Source organism: Ruditapes philippinarum, unplaced genomic scaffold (assembly GCF_026571515.1).
Source record: "Ruditapes philippinarum isolate M1 unplaced genomic scaffold, ASM2657151v2 ctg585_1_1_1_1, whole genome shotgun sequence".
Lineage (NCBI taxonomy): Eukaryota > Metazoa > Mollusca > Bivalvia > Venerida > Veneridae > Ruditapes > Ruditapes philippinarum.
Window position 1 is genome coordinate 49,106 of NW_026858107.1, and position 20,119 is coordinate 69,224.

General features: G+C 34.4%; 3 protein-coding genes across 3 annotated transcripts; all 3 read left to right on the top strand.

The window, feature by feature from the left end:
- The first annotated feature begins 3,936 nt into the window (after positions 1 to 3,936).
- Positions 3,937 to 8,630, top strand: LOC132752130 (uncharacterized). The gene is made up of 3 exons (XM_060742414.1): positions 3,937 to 3,986; positions 6,784 to 6,874; positions 7,788 to 8,630. The coding sequence occupies exon 3, from the start codon at positions 8,024 to 8,026 to the stop codon at positions 8,603 to 8,605; it is 582 nt and encodes a 193-aa protein (XP_060598397.1). The 5' UTR covers positions 3,937 to 3,986; positions 6,784 to 6,874; positions 7,788 to 8,023; the 3' UTR covers positions 8,606 to 8,630.
- An 839-nt stretch (positions 8,631 to 9,469) lies between these two features.
- On the top strand, positions 9,470 to 11,516 carry LOC132752125 (diphthamide biosynthesis protein 3-like). The gene is made up of 3 exons (XM_060742405.1): positions 9,470 to 9,672; positions 10,152 to 10,226; positions 11,428 to 11,516. The coding sequence occupies exons 1-3, from the start codon at positions 9,565 to 9,567 to the stop codon at positions 11,488 to 11,490; spliced, it is 246 nt and encodes an 81-aa protein (XP_060598388.1). The 5' UTR covers positions 9,470 to 9,564; the 3' UTR covers positions 11,491 to 11,516.
- Positions 11,517 to 11,904: 388 nt separating this feature from the next.
- On the top strand, positions 11,905 to 14,918 carry LOC132752124 (uncharacterized). Its single transcript, XM_060742404.1, has 3 exons — positions 11,905 to 12,558; positions 13,072 to 13,203; positions 14,618 to 14,918. Exons 1-3 carry the CDS (start codon positions 11,905 to 11,907, stop codon positions 14,717 to 14,719), a joined length of 888 nt encoding a protein of 295 aa, XP_060598387.1. The 3' UTR covers positions 14,720 to 14,918.
- The last annotated feature ends 5,201 nt before the right edge of the window (positions 14,919 to 20,119 follow it).

Genomic DNA, 20,119 nt, shown 5'->3' on the forward strand with positions numbered 1-20,119 from the left:
TATTTCTTGACAACTACATTTCATTTTCTGAATAAAACGAAAAGGTATATGATAAAAGGAAAATTATGTTATAGTAGCTTTCTGAGACTATGTATTTGTCTACTCGCAACGTTGGAAAATTGATATCTCGCTCGACCTTCGGTCTCGCGGGATATCAATTTTCCACCGCTGCTCGTAGAAAAATACAAAGCCTCAGAAAGCTACTACAACATAATATTCCGTATATATTTCATGGATAAAATTAAATAATAAAAGATATTTGTTCGTCCATATGATCTTGTTAAATTTCAATATTTCTATGTTTCTAGATGGTAACATAGATCTACTATGACACATTTCTTTATGTCCTCTCTCATACAAATTTTCGCAGACTTAATTTTGATATAATTTGATCGTTTTATGCCGGCTCGCCACGGCGAGCCGGTATTACGGTAGGATTTTACTGAGAAACAACCTAAAACTCCGAATCCATCCAAAAATTCAATCGAAGCTTGGCTTCCAGCTTTCTACAGAATTTATCTATCAGGGCTAGGATCAAAAATTATTTAACCAATCAAATTTTATCTTACATAGCGTCAAAAAACCTTCAATTTTCACGCCATTTTTAAAAAGCAGCAAGTATTATTTTGAGCGCAAAGATATACTGATGATTAAAATGTTTGTTTTCATGAATTCTTTTCAATAAATCATATTTACACTGACTTTTGATTTAGCGATCTCACCTAGCTGTTCCTCTGTAGTAAGTTTTCGTTTGGTTAATTAACATAAGTGTACATCTGGTTCTGTGCATTTTTTTTCTTTTTCCTTTTTTCCGGTCATTTTATCTTTTCCGGTATTTATAGTGTATATATTTACTGGCCGGGATCCGGGACGCCCGGACTGGCTGGGACTGGGACTGGCCGGGATCCGGGATCGTATAAGATATAAAGGAAAAACAAATACACTATATTTGTGTTGATTATTGTCGTAATGAAAGGCCATTAAACGTTAAGTTTTTTTTTATTGTATGTAATGAACGTTAAATTAATTAAACTTAGGATATAAATATATTTAGAGCTATTTATTAACAAACTTAAAATGCGGAAATCACAATACTTATAATTATATGCCGAATTAATTGGAAAAATCAAAGACTACGTTCTTGAATTGGTCAAATCTCGGGATCCCTTTATGTTTTAATGCGATCCCAGCTTTTCTGAAAACTATATTCTTGAACTGGCCAATTCCTGGGATCTCTTTATATTTTAATACGATCCCGGCTTTTCTGAAAACTATATTCTCTAACTGGTCAATTCCCGGGATCCCTATATGTTTTAATAGGATCCCGGCTTATCTGAAAAACATCTTAGACTGGTCAATTTCCGGGATCCCTATATTTTTAATAGGATCCCGGCTTTTCTGGCTGAATTGATTGACAACATGTGTTTACTTTAGGACTTGTGTCTGTCACTCATTCCAATACTAAATAATATATTACAACTGAACTTCGTATAAAAAGACATCTAAAAGTATGAATTCTACCTATCTAACACTTATTTGGTCAAGGTCAACAGGTCATACAGTAAATGTGCATAGACATAGGGACTTCATTTTATCTGTTTACATGCATCTTCATATATACTCATATTCCTCTTTGTTAAACTGAGAGAACTGGCTTCCATCACTTTTATTTTGATGTTCGCTCAAGTCTCTTCAGCTAACAGAACTGTCATTTTTACATTTAAACGCACCCCTGGAAAAAAATTACGAAGCGAGTCGCTACTAGCTTTTTTAAAAGCTAACCTTGTTACGAGTTACAGTACATTGTATGTAACGTGAAATGTGGTAACGCGTGGTGTCGCGCCAATCCTTGAAATAGATTTATTACCATTAAAATGTGTTTTTGTTGTAGTGTTTTTTACAAACTTACAAATAAACCTATATAATTCCGACCCAAACCGTCGTTGTTATTGTTTTCTGGGTGTTTAGACGAGACTTTATTGGAAGTTTAGTGCGTTCTTGACTTTAAGGTATTCTTGTGGGGTTCACAAAGAAACCGCGCGGTTACCTAACCACAATATATACCGCGCGGTAATTAACTTACCGTGGTATATTTTGAAGTGACGGAGTATAGCAACATAAGATAGTCATCACCAACATGAATACTAGTATGTTGTGCCATCAGAAAGTACCCATAGTGTTGGGGAAAAAAACAACAGAAATGTTTTACATTATCTTTCATGGGAGGTCGACTTTAAAAAACAATGACTAGTTGCATGCGAAGTAAAAAACCATAGTTTATCTTCATTGTCGGTAAAATCACCATACATGTAATAAACACGCTGTAAAGTCATCCTATACATAGTACGTGTATGGCGTGTTCAAGGTCTTCCTTATTGTGGCTGATTTGGTATGCTTTTGTTGGCGCTAGCGACAACACGACAAAGCGCCAAACTACGCATTGTCGCACTGTCGTCTTGTCGTCCTGTCGCTAGCGACAACACGTCAAAGCGCCAAACGGCTCGTTGTCGCACTGTCGTCCTGTCTTTAGCGCGACACGCCAAACGGCACGTTGTCATGCGGCGCGTTGTCGCGATGTCGTCCTGTCGCTTGGCTTATAAGCCAATCCTTCAACTTGAACCTAGCGACAATGTGACATCGCGACAACACGCCGCACGACAACGCGCCGTTTGGCGCTTAGTCGTGTTGTCGCTAGTGCAACGAGACGCACAAAAGCGTACCGAATCAGCCACCATAGTTCCTATCGTGACTAGCCCAGGACACCATGCTCAAGAATACGGCATACCGTTAGGGCCATCGTGGTTATACGTTAAAATACAGAGGGCGACAATGCGATAGTGCGACGGTGCGATGACGACAAATCGACAGTGCGATGACGACAATGCGACAGTGCGATGACGACAATGCGACAGTGCGATGGCGACAATGCGATAACGCGATAGTACGATGACGACAAAGCGAAAGTGTTATCGTGAGCTTATTCGCCAGCTGTTTAGAACCGTCCACCAGAAGGCGAGAGTCGACAATGCGATAACACGATGACGACAGTGCGATGACGACAGTGCGACAATGCGATGACGACAGTACGACAATGCGATGACGACAATGCGACAGTGCGATGGCGACAGTGCGATAACACTATCGCTCTGTCGTCATCGTACTATCGCGTTATCGCATTGTCGCCATCGCACTGTCGCATTGTCGTCATCGCACTGTCGCATTGTCGTCATCGCACTGTCGCATTGTCGCCCTCTGTATTTTAACGTATAACCACGATGGCCCTAACGGTATTCCGTACAAGAACGCCAAGCCTCGGCATTTCTTTTGTTCATTGAAAAGTTAATGGGGTCCTCGTGGCGTTCTCACTCTACGGCGTCCATGGCGGTGCCACTGCGACTTTCTTTGAAGAAGTATTTTATAATGCATGTCATTTCATCCACAACGGCTTTATAACAAGCCAACACATTTTCATAGCGAGACATGTATGCATGTTACGCATACTCTGAATGTATTCATGCTTTATTAAAATTAATATTTTATATGTATACAATCTTTACTTACCTAGCACACACTTTGCTCGATCATTTATACTTGTCTTCGTCAAATTCCATGTTACAATAATTTTCTAAATATGTCCTTATTTCAGAGAAAGTCCTGCTGTATAACACTGAAGTAACTGAAATGAAACAGCCTATTTAGAAACCGTGATTAAAAAATAACTTCAAATATGAAAAAGTAGAAATTACATTGTAAGTGGGAAGTCAATTAAAATAAATGTGATTCAGCCAACAACAAAAAATGAGAAGAGATTTAAATTACATATATAGAGAAATATTTCAATAACGTCGTCTGCTTTAAAGGGAAATTTTGATAAAAACAACATAAATCATGGATTTCTCGTGCAGTCATGCGTTACATAATTCATATTTTCCGTGCAGTACCTGCAGGGTTTCTGTAAACAACTTCCACGCGGGGAGCCTTATAAGGTAATTTAAGATTGATTTTCTTTGTGGGAAATATGAAAATAAAATGCTTCATGCAAAATTTCACACTCCTCAGATAACATTTTCAGTTTTCCGGGCAAAGTGTTGAACGTGTTTGTTGCTTGTGATATTCTAGAATTGTAACCGTCCAAACATGTTCTTGCTTGCATATTTCCACTTGAAATTGGGGCATCCGTGACCGAGTGGTTAAGGTCGTTCACTTCAAAGCACCTGCCCCTCATAGCTGTGAATTCGAATCCCGACAGGGATTTGGATTTGTTTTTATTTTGGACTGTTTCATGTGAGGAAGCTATCCAGCTAGCTTACGGAACGCCGGTGGTTCTACTCAGGTGCCCGTTTGTGCCTTAAATAATGCTCGGAAGGAACACTGAGGTCTTTCTCGGAACGTCGCATTATGACCTATACTGTGGTGGTGTGACGTAAAACCCAAATAAACAAACAAACCATATGAAACTGTTTCTATAGTAAGATATCTGATAACATTTACTTCCCTTGTTTACAATTTCATTCATTTGGTATTTTACTGGTTATTATATTTATTCAAGAAATGGTAAGAACATATAAACATAGCAAGGGTTCGAAAAGCATATGTTGAATTTGAAAACAAGAACGTTAATTACAAAATGGGGTACAGAAAGACAAACAGACAGACAAACAAACTGCAATCTAAGTGTATCTTTTTTCTTGAAAAACTGTGTGCTAACTGACTAGGCCGATGCATGTACTCTATGGAAATAGTAAAGAAGTTAAAAAAAATCTTTTGAACGACAAGACTGTTGACAGACCAATGACCCGTACCGACTGCCCCACCGTGACAGACCAATGACCCGTACCGACTGCCCCACCGTGACAGACCAATGACCCGTACCGACTCCCCCACCGTGACAGACCAATGACCAGAACCGACTGCCCCACCGAAAGGATGGATGGACCATTATTTAGCTTGAACGAACATAGCTGAATTGGAAATATTGTACTGTAAACCAAACTATTATTTGGCGATGCCTGATTTCCCATCTGCAACATCATTAGTCATAACATAGTCATTCTAAATCAAAGAAAATTTAAGATTGTTAAGTGGGTGTGAAACTTTAATTTGATATATAAAACCACAGTTTACTGCAATATTTCGAGAGTAAAGATGAAAACGCTATTATATAGATTACATAAATTGATATACAAAATGTACAGCTCTTGCATTTCTACGTATTAAATTTAAAGATGAAACAGAAAATATTACATAGTTAAACATTGACAATATTTCGCTATAAAGGTGAAAATGTACACTTAATTTCATATGTACATGAACTTACAAACCAAATTGAAACTAATATTCACTTACTTGTCTATGTGAAGTAGCCGTCTCGTACTTCGTATTAAAATTTAATCACACGTGAATTTTGTGAAATAAAATCGCACGTGCTTATGTGAAATAAAATCACACGTGCCCTTTATTAAAATGAAATCACATATTTTCTTACACAGTCTAAATATGAACATTTGAGCGTTTCCCCACAAGACGTTCTGACCCAGCAGAAAGCTTTTAAATCAAGACACAGTTTATCCACAATCGCTTGAAGGTCGAAATATAAGTATTTTAATTCAAATAAAAAATATCATAAAAATACGGTAGAGCTTTGACCTTTTTTTTTAAAGTTTCTGGTCAATTCCTTGACGAGACACTGACACTTATCGGTTTTAAATTTTAAAATCATGGCCGTTTGTTGAATATTTGTTTATTTTATTAAAATGTTGCGTATTTAACCATAAAATGTGGCTTAATACCATGTACAAATTGATAATTAATGGAATTTTGACAAGGGATTTAAATAAAAATATTCAACAAGTCGAGGTTTTTATCACTGTTAAGTTATATGTAGGATTAGAAAGATGTGGTTTAAACAAACTTAAAACAAAATCAATTTTTCCTAATGTCGTGTCAACTAACTGTGACATTAAGTTAATTTTATTGCATTGAAATATTTACTCCAAGAATGTGATTTTTACAGATATCCAGGGTCTTTCAAAGACCCTGAGATATCCTAACTTATTTTGGGTGTTTGAAAATAATTTACAGGCCCGTTGTGTCCATGGAATGCTTTTTTTTTCATTTCACAGAATCATTTTATTTTTAATGTTTTGTTATAATTTCCAAACAATAATTATTACTCATAGACAATATGAACTCATGGACAATCATTTGCTCCTGTCGCTTTTTAGCAATTACAGTTAAGTCAGTTAAAGTCATTTAGTATATTGTTACTACTTTGTTTACATTTTGCTACTTTTATGACATATTCATTTCTTCTGGTGATAAGCATCTAACATTCTAGAAAAGCCACCGTTCAGATGTTATAAAACTCATGTTTGCCTTTGCTGAGGAAGGAAAAAATATTTGTTTCTGAAGCATAATGTGCCTGAAATAATAAAATTTTAACTAATATAATCACACGTATAACTTAACAGTTTTTGCTTTGAATATTGTTTAGTCTACATTGAAAAAAGTATGAACGTCACTATTTTATGAACAACTGACGTCATAACGTACGTCAGAAATAAATCACGTGACAACCAAGGAAACAACGTAACTAACATCCATATTAAACGTTCTACGCGAATATAATAATAATAATTGGATGATAAATGAACTAGAAGTTTACTAGAAGGCTTGTTGTTATGCAAAGTGTAAGTTTATTTGCTACTTTGTCACTGACCGTATCATAGTATCAGTAAAGGAGCATGATACAATATTGAAACTAATATTTATGTATAATTACAGGTACCTGAAAGAGACTTTGACGAAGACGAAGAAGTCCGCTTAATTTTGCGAAGAAAGGTCAAAAATGACGTCTGCTTGTGTAAGAAATACGGTATGTATAAAACATAGGTTGTATCACTAAATAAATTCCTGGCATCTGTACGCAACGCAATAGCGGGTTTTCTAAGTGTTCAAAGTAAGAGTCTCCTATTGTTATATGTCAGTAAATGTATGTGTCGGTGCCTAGTTGCGGCAGTGGGCATAGTAACCAACTGACTTACATTATACAATGCTACTTTATTGAAATAACGCGCTAAAAGCTTTAGTACATGTATAATACCCCATACAGTCTCAACATAATGATAACTTTCTTCTTAAGTCAATAGGTAAAGGCTCCATTTAGTGTAGTCTTTTGAAAGTGACCTTTCAAATTTCGGACCCACAATATTTGTATACGAGGCCATGCTGCCGTCATAGTGTCTTCACTTAAATGTCCAATCATTATTTTCATCGTATAGATTATAAAAAAAACCCAAGGGGTGTCACCTGTAAAAAAACCTGCTTGTTATCACAAAGTAAAAATAGACTAAAGTAACTAAAGATGAGGAGACCATTGTCCAAAATTGGCAATGGTTAAACTTTAAGTGTCACTGGCATACAGCCCCTCTCAATAAATCATCATTGTGCTATAATTATTAACATTTTAAGCGCAAGTATCGAAAGAAAGATAGGTAATTAATGATAATTACATATATACATTTTGGAATGATTCTTTGCAAAATTTATATGTATTTTAGCTGCTGCCCTTTTTGGTGTCCTTTTGGCTGCCTTAGGCTTAGCAGATTTGACCTTCTTCGATTATTTGGCACCTTCCTTGTGCTTAGCTGCTGTGGCCTTCTTTGGTGTTTTAACCTTATTGGCCTTGGCCTTCTTGGTGTCTCTGCCTTCTTGTATTGCTCAAATATTACAATTGTTTTTATGCTGGACAAATTACAAATTATATTATTTCTTTATTGTCTGTACAGGTAAAATTGTAAATGGGAAAGCGTGTCCATTCTGCTGCAATAGCAATGACCAGGGAGAACCAAGGAAGATAAAAGTAAAGAAGTCTCGAATACCTACCGGAAACTATGGTCGAACCGGAAGTCTTGCAAAACCGGATCTGATCACGATACCGGAAAATGACACTTTGTGCCATGAGCCTGAAGAGCTTTTAAAGAATGTTGTTATTAAAACCAATATCAAAACTAAAACCTTCATAATGCAGTTAAAAAAAGCTCTGGAAGTTACAATTAAAAACGATTCAGATGCCACTAAAAATGAAGGCTCAGATATTCTAAAACACGTAGACACAGTAACACGTGGTGCAAGCTTGCTCCAGAAGTCGAATAAACAGAACAGCTATGGTACATTCAAAGAACATCCTAAATCTAAAAAATGCTCCGTTGCAAAATGCGACGATCTATTGGCCTCCCAAAAAGCCTGCTGTTCTAACAATAATACCAAAGAATCACGTGATCTTAAGACTAGTGAAAATGAAAGCATCAGTTCTGAACTGAACGAACTTCCTTTCACAAGCACACAAAAACCTGTACTTATACCAGCACAAGAATTTATTGGACGGTATTTTACACCGTCCAAAACGAATGGACAATCTGTCTTAAATAGAACACAGGAACTTGAAACTTCCGGCTCTAAAACTGAAAGTTATGTAAATGGTGAAGAAGGCCGTGTTGCCAACGCAACGGACGATCAAAAGATTACTGATGGTTTATATGAACTCTCTATCAATATCTGCTCAGATCAGAATCATACGGATAATGAAAAACGATGCTTTCAATAAACGTTGAAATAAATATAAATGTACATTAAGCATTTTGTTTTCTGAATTTAAAAGCATTGTTTTATCATTTTTATAAAAAGCTATGCACTTAAAGATGTTTTTTGTTCACTAAAAAAAAAACATTAACTGCAAGTATGAATATTGTTGAGGTATTATCTATATCTGAGACAAGCTTGGCCGATATGACAATGACCCAGTAAGACTTCGTATGTGGTCGGTCCTCGCGCTGAGCTACATTACATGTTAAATAAATCTCTGGTCCTCCTGGAATCATCTCTTAGAGGGTCTTTAAACGCTTGCATCTATCTCTTGTAAATAAGGTTATGTTAAGTCAGGTATCGCTAGATGATAGGTTGATGATCCTTTATGACTTTAAAGTTTGTTTAGTCACTTACTTAAAATTCAACACTTTCACAGATTTTGATTTTGCAGAATGTTTGTTTAAAGGTGCACATATAACAAAATAACAAATAACATAATTTAGCGTTCATAATGTATCCATTGCAAAATAAATGTTTATTCCTTAGAATGGTGAATACTGTATTTTGTCAGAAATCGAATTATAAACGGGAACTAGACTGATAAATGGGATGAACTTTTTACTAGGAAACAAATCATTTAAATCTAAGCTAATAACATGACAAAATACATTACCTCAGAGAGTCTCTTTTTGAGAAAAATGAGAGCCACGCGTGTGTATAATAAGAAATACTTGTTCATTCTTTATTGATTTTCGAACTTTAAGTGTTTTTTTTTATTTTAGTAGAAATCAAAGAATAATATGGTTTTATTTTATGAAAACTTGTCAAGTAGGATCATGGATATATTAACGTGACATTTCCGCGGGTAAAGGGAGGTAAATGTAGTTTTACAGCGCATGCGCACAATGTATTTACAAACATTTCCGCTATGAAACAAACACGTGAATTTTGCAATATTTTGATTGTTACGGCTCCGACATGTCAGTTTATCATGATGAAGTTGAAATAGAAGATATGGAATATGATGAGGAAACTGAAACTTACTATTATCCATGTCCGTGTGGTGACAGATTTGAAATAACAAAAGTATTTTTACAATTTGTCTTTGTTTATTTTGTGGGAGGGGTAAACTACAGTACAGATATTGTTTGTTTTCTCTGTTAATAGTCTCATTGTAAGTCTTTTTAAGTTATGACATTTACTACGATAATATAATAACAGATCTGTGACTTTGTTGTAACCAGGAAAGTAAGACTAAGTCTAAGGTCTCTTTCCTGATTTCTGAATTTACCTGTCAGATTATATTTGTCATTTTTTTTAACTGTTTTTTCTTGTTTACTGAAACCTGTTACCACATTTTTCCTGACTGCTGAAATATGTGGCTATATCCTGGAATAAACCCCAGGGTCTATAAATATGTTCCAAATTTTTCAAGGTAGTCTCTGACTCATTTTTCTGATTACTGAAATATACATGTTTTCTCTCACTTTTTCCTAGTGTCTGAATATATTATACTTGTAAATCTCATTTCCAAATTACTGAAATATGTTCATTGCCTGTTTCAGGATGATTTAATGACTGGTGAAGATGTTGCCAAATGTCCCAGTTGTTCTCTTCTAATTAAAGTTATATATGATATTGTGAGTTTAATTTTTATATTTTATTTTAAAAGTTGAAGGATTTTTTAACACATATAGATCTACTATGCTTACAAATATTAAAAAGTGGAACTGTGGTTAGTTTATTCATTGGGTGAGGTGGGTTTCCAGCCTAACTGGTGGAGGACATCGTCAGGTGCCCCTCTGTGCATTATTTCAGTAATGAGCAGCACATGAGTAGAAGTTTAAGTAGTAGAACTACCGACATTCAATAGGCTAGCTCGATAGTTTCCTCACTTGGAAGAACCAAAGTCCCTGACAGGAATAACACCTGCAGCGATGAGGGGCAAGTGTTTGTAGTAAAGAACCTTAACCAATTGGCAGTGAAATGAACTTGTTTGTTAACTATAATAAATGAATATTTTGGACTGGATATTCACATAAAGCACATTGAAAGATACTGAAAGAAATAAAATTTGTCTGAGGTACAGCCTTTTAAGTTACAACTTTAAAAATTTTACAAATGTATATACTTAGTATCTGAAAAAGTGAAATGAACTTTTCCATCTTTCAACTTGGACAAAACTGTTCATCACTGAAGGGAAAGTGTCAAAATATTTATGCACTGACTGAATAGCAATGAATGCAGACTAAGATCTGTGCTGTCTGACCTTGGTTTGCACTGGTTGCATGGGTAAAATCTGTTGCTGCTAGCTTTCAAAGGGTTTAAGGTTAAAGTGGCACCTACAATGTACATACTTTTGCATTGTAGGTCAAGGGTCAACAGTCAAGCTCTATAAGTTAAGATGTACCCAATATGCTCCCATGAAAATAAGTTCAGACATGAAAAGGTTGTAGAATAGAAACACTAATTTTCCATACACTAGCTGGTTGGCTTCATTTATAGGTTAAATAAACGTTTCAAGAAACAGTGGTTAAATTATGACTGTTGGGGGTCATTGTCTTCATGCAAAAACTGTAGCCCATTATTCAATCATTATAAAAGATATCAACATGAAACTTAGAAAACTTGCTTATCATGAAAAGATTGGGTTGTTAGACAAGGGGCATAATTCTGAAAGCAAATTTTATTTTGAGTTATGCCCCTTTTTAACTGAAAAATTATTTTACAGACAAGCATTAACACTGCTGTGCTCTCGTTCAATCTTTGTACTTTAAATTCCTACATATTTCATTTTCTAGGATAATCTTGATAGTTCTTGTATTTTTTCCCACTTTTCAGGATGATTTTTTAGAAGGGGAAGAAGTAATTGCTCAGATCAAACCAGCGCTTGAAACTGCATAGTGCTTCATCAAATCTTTCACCAATTTGTAAGTTAACAATGGTTGTATTTATTTGGTTAATTAAGGCAATGTTTTATTCTGATACTTACGTTGTCAGTGGTTGTTACAAATGTAATCATTGATAGAAAAGGTCACATACACTGAACTGTCCAATACAGCACTACAGCATCCAATATGATACCATATTTTATGGTCACGTGGTACAATGAAAAAAGAGCTTTTGGATGTTAATGATTACAATAATATAGAATAAGTATAAGTGTTACACAACTTTATTTATAAAAAAACATTTCTCAAAAGTACATTTTATATATCTTTTCAGAAAGAAATTATCTATCCACCATTTATCCTTGTGTGAACTGTATTGACTCTGAATACATGTATATAAGTATTATAAAACCAGAAACCATCCAACATGGCAGCAAAAAGTGAGAAAATGGACATTACTGACAGTGAGGATGCGGAAAAAGACTTTCTAAAGTCAGTAACCAGTCTAGACGATAGTTTGGACAATTCCATTGACAGTTTACAGGGCAGTCTTACTTTACCAACATTTACAATGGGCCAGTCCGGTGAATTAACTGGAAGTCAAGGATTTCAAATTGTTGGAGATAGGAACTTGACTCTTTCACAGAGAAGTAATGAATCTAGCTCCCAGAGACCAGTGCAAATAGGAATAAATCATTCCAGTGGTTCAGAATCTGGATTTGCATTAATCCAGAGTCATGTGACTTCTGATGTAAGTCATGTGACTCCAACTTTAGGTCATGTGACCACTGGTGTAAATTTGCAAGGCAATACATTGATATTTCAAAGTAGCCAATTAAGTGCTTTAAACATGATGCAAAATGCAAACCAATACCAAATAGTAATACCAAGTGTTACAAAAGACATAAATATAAGCCAGCAGTTGGCAGGAAATGTTGCTAAATGTGATGTTAATGAATTAAGTAATACTGGTGAAGTATTTGAAGCCGTTAACCCCGATGAAAAACCAGGCAGGTGTAAAACTTCTCCAAAACATCGTGGGCGGAAAAGTAGGTCTACATCTTCTACAGGGAATGAAATGGTAATTGATTTGTATGTCATTATTTCTTGAAAAATCGAAGTACTACATGTATTTACAAGCAAGTCTTTACTTTGAGCTATAAGGGCTTTAATGTTTGATCCAAGTCAACCAGTCCTTTGGGCATGTAAGGCTTAAATCTGTAGATATTATATTATTACATTCACATTTTTGATTTGCACTCAGCATTAAAAAGTGATCTGATAATTAAGTTTTCTTGGTTTTAACATTGTACATGTATGTTTGATTCTCCTTGATAATGAATCAGTAATAGCCAGTTTTTTAGCAAGTGACAGACTCCTAATTTCTTATGATTTATGAACCAGCAATGAATGAAAAATGACCATTAGACTCTGTCTCGATGTCTGAAATAAATTGTCACTGAAAAAATTTCACCTTTACTGAGAATAAAACCGACCCCTTGACTGATAATCCAATGCTCTCTCAATTTTAGCTTTGTAAGCAGACTTTGTATTTCCATGTGAGTGAAGCTAAATATATAATATATTATTACAGACAATCAAGTTAGAGGCAGCACCTGGACCTTCACCTTGCCGTATGGATTCCAGTGATTCACTACAACCTGGTGGTGGAGATGTGGGATTCAAACCGTCACTCCTTGATGAAATACTTACTGAAAAGAAACAGGTAATAAAGCTATTCATAGATATTTCAATATTGCAGTCATTATGAACATAAAGTATAATAATAATGAGGATTATATAAAATATATAAATATAAAATAAAGGATTTGCTTTGTTCCTTAATTTCTACCAAATAATGATAGCTTTTTTCTTACAAAAGAGCCCCTGCAATGTTTCTTCTTGGTATGAAAGAAGCTCTGATTTTGTTTGGTATGTCATTCTTGCACCAGCTAAGTTTTTATGCCCCCACAATGTGGGAGCATATAGCGTTGCACTTGTCCGTCTGTCAGTCCGTCAGTCTGTCAGTCCGTCCGTACGTCCCGAAATCTTGTGAACGCAACTCCTCTTAAACCGGATGACAGATTTTGCTAAAACTTACAGGGATGAACAACCTTAATGTGTAGATGGTAGTAAAGGAAGGAATTTTTGCTGCAACCAAATTTAACAGAATTATGGCCCTTTGTTGATTTTTTCACTAGATACTATGTAGAAATTTTGTGAACGCAACTCCTCTTAAACCGGATGGCAGATTTTGCTTAAACTTACAGGGATGAACAACCTTAATGTGTAGATGGTGGTAATGGAAGGAATTTTTGCTGCGACCAAATTTTAGAGAATTATGGCCCTTTGTTGATTTTTTCACTATTTACTATGTAGAAATTTTGTGAACGCAACTCCTCTTAAACTGGATGGCAGATTTTGCTTAAACTTACAGGGATGAGCAACCTTAAGGTGTAGATGGCAGTAAGGGAAGGAATTTTCGCTGGGACCAAATTTTAGAGAATTATGGCCCTTTGTTGATTTTTTCACTATTTACTATGTAGAAATTTTGTAAACGCAACTCCTCTTAAACCGGATGGCAGATTTTGCTTAAATTTCCAGGGATGAGCAACCTTAATGTGTAGATGGCAGTAAAGGAAGGAATTTTTGCTGCAACCAAATTTAACAGAATTATGGCCCTTTGTTGATTTTTAGTTTTCAACTTGTGGCAAATGTAGTCAAAAAAATATTTGACCTAGAGTCATAAGATTGACAGAACAGTGGCGTGTGGGGGCATCCGTGTCCTATGGACACATTTCTAGTTTAAAAGAGAACTCAACTGGTTGTAAAATTGGTCAGTGTGAGCATGTGAACTGATAGGCATGATTTCTTCTGTGTGCAGCTTGTACATGTCTCCAGGGATTTTAACGAAACTTTTAGAGAATGAATGTCATCAAAAACCCTGGCACATATTCTCAGGATTGTTTTTGTTGATCAATTTGGCTGGAAATGATGGTACTTTGAGGTTTTGTTTTGTATATATATGTGCTATGTAATATGGACAGAAAACCTTGTTTTGAGATAATATCCCAAGACTTGTTTTTAACCTTATCTGTAATAATCATGATTTAAGAATGTGACATTGTGTTGTATTACAGGCATTAATGAAGTCACCAGATGTGATCCGCTTCCTTCAAGCTCAACAACAACAACAAACTAGGGAGAAATGTGCTGAACGTTTACAGTCCAAGAACTCTTGATGAAAATACAATTTTAGAGCCCCAAATATGCATTCTGTGAATTATTCATCAACAACATTCCTGTAAAAAGTGCCCCCCTATCAGATTTAATGTACATGTAATATAGATAACCAGTGCAAACATTAATTTTTTGACAAAAACTTGTGAAATCCTAGTGAAGGATCTACTGTGGTCAAGTTGTAAACATCGCTGGCATAGAATCACTTAAAATCCCTACAGGTGTGGTGTTGGTAGTTTTCAATTAGGATCATGACAGTAAGCCACAGCACCGCTCAACAACCGCATCATTCCTGGGCAGGCTGTTAAGCAGTTAACCAGTACTAGTTGCCTTCACTTTCGCAAGGAACTGAAACTTCTGTAAATGCCAGAGCAGAGATACAGTGCGAATGACCGTAGAAAGGATTTCATGATCAATCACAATGAAAGTGACCTGCAACGTCCAGGAATTGAACCCGGGTTGCCCCGATTCACAGTCCAATGGTCTACCTATTGAGCTAACCGGACGGCTGAAATCCCTACAGGGACTGTTTTCTTTTATATAAGGATGCTATCCAGCTTGTTTATGGACAATCAATGGTTTTACATATGCTCACACATATCTGAAATAATGCTGGAAGGACTACTATTAAGTAATGCTAGAAAGTTGCCAGTGTCACTCAACAAAAAAGACTGTAACAATATATAGTCAATAATTAACAGATGATTCATTATCGAATTCGAATCACCGTTTAAAATTTCAATACAATTTAAAACCTATTTCTTCGTGTCTTGTTGGAAAAAATCTTTGTATAATGTTAAAAGAGAAGTCTCTTCTCTCATAGTATTTTTGGCAAGATTGAAACTTAAATTTAGTTTTCAAAGGTCAGTGAGACCTAATAACAAGAAAATACACTTTCTTGTAGTTATGTATGATAATGCTGTATTTGTGAGGACTAAAACTCACAAGTATGTATCACACCATGATGACGGTATATCTCATAATCAAATGTTTGTTAATTTGATGCATCATTATACATTTGTATCTGCAATATTTGGCTTATGGTGATATATGAAAACAAAAGTTTTTCTCAATGACAACCTAGCAAAATTCAAATGGAAGATTTTAATTTGGTAAACATGTTAAAATCTGTGGTAAGGAGGAATTGTTTGTCAACTTTTTGAAGAAAAATAAGTTTACCTATTGTCATGACTGTTTCTTTGGTGTTTGTGTCTATACATTTTTGTTAAGGTCCATTTTCTAAGAAAATGTAAGAGCTATTCCCTTCAAACTTGGTATACATGTTTATTGTCATGAAAAGACACCATTTCAAGATAATCCTAAAATTATTTTTTGCAATGTCAAGCCTCATTCAAATTAGATTTTTTACCCTCATTAATCTTTTTGAGTATAAGGTCTATTTTCTCACAAAACTAGAAAGGCTTTTCACTGCAAAATTGATGATAGGCATGTTTGCAGAGTTATGCCCCCATTTCTATGTTGCTTTTATTGTACTATCCTGCACTGAGAAAAGTGGAGTGTGCTGTCCACAGACAGGGTTTGTTTGTTCCTGTACCTACTTGTGGTAACTGAATCACCCATGCGTCCAGTGCACTGACCCAGATGAGACAGCACAGAGACCAATATGAGCTGGCAGCCTGGCACGTACCATCTAATCATGGTTTGTGCTGTAAACTATTCATTTAAAACATATTTTAAAATTTTTGCCCAAAATATTTGTTTTTTTCCAGATTGAAAGATGGGCAAGTTCATAAGAACTATATCTGTAAGGGTTAATATCAGTGTTGTGATTATTTTTTGTAACACCCTATAAAATTACTATGTTTTTAACACCAAAAGATATGATAAATTTTATTATTGAAAAAGTATTGGAAATAAATGTGAAATGTTGATCATTTAAATTTGTGTTTTATTGCCCTTGTTTGGTAGCGGGTTTAAATTGGTCTCTTGTCCCCAGTTATTTTTCTTCAATGTCTAAAGGAGTTAATAAGAAATATATATACGAGGAGTCACAAGAATGGTTAGTAGGGAAAGCTTCACAACAGTTACTGTTCACTGAATTTTAACCAAGTTGTATCTTGGTCGAAGCCATTGTTTTGAAATTTACAAGAATGCTCAGCAGGCCAAGTTCATTTTGACAAAAGTAATGCCCCCCTTTCTAGATACAAACTGTAATACCAATATTAACTGGTTAGTGTAACAAGCCAGCTTGGTAGGCCACGTTTCACAATCCTTGGAATCAAGGTTACTGATGCTTGCTCATACAGCATTTTATTTATTGACTAAATGTCCGTCATATTTGGTAGGATAGATACCTTGTGTGATCCATTCACATTAGTATAGTTTGGGATCCTTTACTAGTAATCTTTCTTTACCTGGAGAAAATATGTGCCAGCACAATAAATTTTCAGGACTGCTTGAACCAAGAGTGCAGCCACTTCACATCCATCCCATGATAGTGAAGGTATGAATTTGATTCGTCTTATTTTGATTGATATCATGTCATATCCAAGATTACAACAGTCGGACTGTATGCAGGCGCAGAAAAGTCAATTGTCTGTATTACCCAGGTTGTCCCACAGCTTGTAAAGACTTGTCTCAAAAAACCTGAATATGCCTGAAAACTTGCACCCATGAGAATTTACTTTATATCATACGGACATTCAGATAAAATGAACAAGTCAGTCAGATTTTGCTGGCCCTGGTATAGCGTGTTTGTATGTTACAACATTATCTTCATGGTTATTCTAACAACCATATCACGGGAAAGTTAAGTTAGGGGAGTAAGAACAAAAAACTCTTCTTTTATTGAAAGAAAAAACACCTTTATTCCACTTGCATACAAGTTCTTGAATTTTAACAGGAAATCACAAGCGATTTCTCAAAAATAGAATATATGAATACTTGTATATAGAATGACAAAATCCCTTTCTGGTTGAAATATAAAATAAACTATATGATTATATAATGCTGAGATATAGACAGAGAAGTGTACCCTGGCAAGAAATTTACATCCACTACAAACACCAAACGCTCCCTTACAAACATATAAAATCACAAGTTACACAGTTTAATCAATGAACAAAAATTAGAAAGCTTTATGAACAGAGGCTGATCAGTTAATAGATTTTAAATATGGTAAAAATAAAGAGTCGGTCAGTAATACAAATATTTGTTTCAAAAAGCAAACTTAACATAAAAATATTTCACAGGCAAATAAATGAGCTGCAGAAAGAGCCAAGAACAACTGTTACCCGACAACAAACCAGAACAGTGCTAATGTAATTTATCAAACTTATTTTATCAGCCTTGTTACATTACTTGCATCTAAAATCTTTCTTTCACAAAGGTGGATTTAATGGGACTGATAATATATCTTGTATATTTTAATATGTGAACATTATTTTATTCAGTAAAAACTTTGCCTAATTTACCATTACCTGTACATTTTCAAAACCATACAACATTCATCTAAGGATAATGCCATATTTATTTCAAAAATAAGATTTTTTTTTGCCTTGCCTCTGAAATTCTATGCAGATTGCTTTAAGAATTGTATACTATTGCCAAAAAATAACAACAAAAATACCACCAACGTTATTACAAAATAGAAATAGCTGAATTAAATAAAGGCTGGTCAAAAACTGAACCAAGTTCAACCTAAACTTATATCATTTTACATGTTTGTGTATACCAAAGCTTGAATATTCGTAACAAAAACCCTTTGTTTGACAATATCAATAAATCATTTAATAGGTAACAAGTTTGAGCACAGGTTTGAAGTAAAAGTTGTTAACAGAGGTTGTTTCACTACTAATTACTGCCATTTTACAAAATAATCATCTTTAAACAAATAACATTAGAAATGAGATCAATAATTGTAAGTATATCAAAAGTTCCAAAGTTGAACATGATAAAACATGACAATTTAAATACTTGTAGATTGGATTTTCTCCCCCTTATATATAAATTATAAAATGTAGACTATACATAAAGCATCTTAATAATGCAGATATGTTTTCTGGAAGGGGGATATTTTGCTAGCAAAATAATAAGATAAAAAGAAAATCTGCATAAAAATAAAAACATAAAAAGTATCAAATGAATTGCTTTTTTTTCTAGGTTTACATCTGAATATAATATTGAGGAGAATGATTCATAATCTTATTTATATATTAAATTAGACACCAATACTTAGATTTTTTGCAGGTAGGTGTTAACCTTTGTTCAAACTCCTTGTAAATGAAAAAAAAATATAGAAAAATTTAAATGTAGAATTACAATTTTATATCTATTGTGTTTAGACAGAAATAGCCCTTAGATAAATACTGATTTTCAAAACAGGAGAATAAAATCTCATAAAACAATGGGAAAAAAGGGGTCATGGTAGTGTTGTCCACACAAATACACTCATAGCTTGCTCTCACACACATTTTCTTACCTCTTACAAACACATGTATTATGCAAAATAAGAAGTTCTTTAAACAAAACCAACTAGAACACAGTGCAATAATCATTAATTGTAAAATGTAAAACTATGCAAACACAAAACACTTTTTTTTATTTTTTTCTTAACTAGCAAAACAGTCCTCTTTTTCACGAAAAAAATTAAAATAAAACATGTGTATAAAGGATAACAATCCCCAAAGACTAAAGAAAATACAGATTACAAAAAGAGCCATTTCTTCAACACTACAATATTACAGGAAAAATAAATCAATCAATATGGCACTCTCAAGTAACTAAACTAGTTTTAATTTTTAGTATGAAATAAATTAAATCTCTTTCGTAAAAAAAGGTTTAATATCAATAATGGATCATTCAAACGCCTGAAAAAAATATACATCTAGTTTAAACCTGCAGATGTGACGATTTTCATTTCATTCTTAACTAGCATGTTAAGCTGTTTAATAAGCTTTACACTTTCTTATCTTATATAGCTTCCATTTTTGGAACTGCCCATCATCATTTAGAATTTTTCAGGACAAGTCAGTCAGCCAATGGTGTAGAGCCTAATCATTTTCTAGTTCTAGCACGGCAGAGGTAAATAAATATTTTTTTGTTTGGCCATGAATTATTTTGTGTTTGCTATAAATTTGGAAATCATAAAATTAATGTAAAACACAGTATCATTATTAATCAATACCTTTTTTGTAAACAGTTTCTTCTAACCCTCTTTATAACAACCATTTTATGGAAAGTCCAATAAAAGACCCTCCAAATGCCTTATATTTTATATAACTGACGATAATCAGGGCTGTTTTGTTGCTGTTTTAGTTTGTTCTTAACTGTTTGCCCCAGAAACTTGACAAAACCTCTCAATAAATGCAAAAATTAAAACTTAAGTGTTGTAAAGTAAAGTAAACTTGTAAAATAAGGGTGGAAAAAATATCAACATTGAA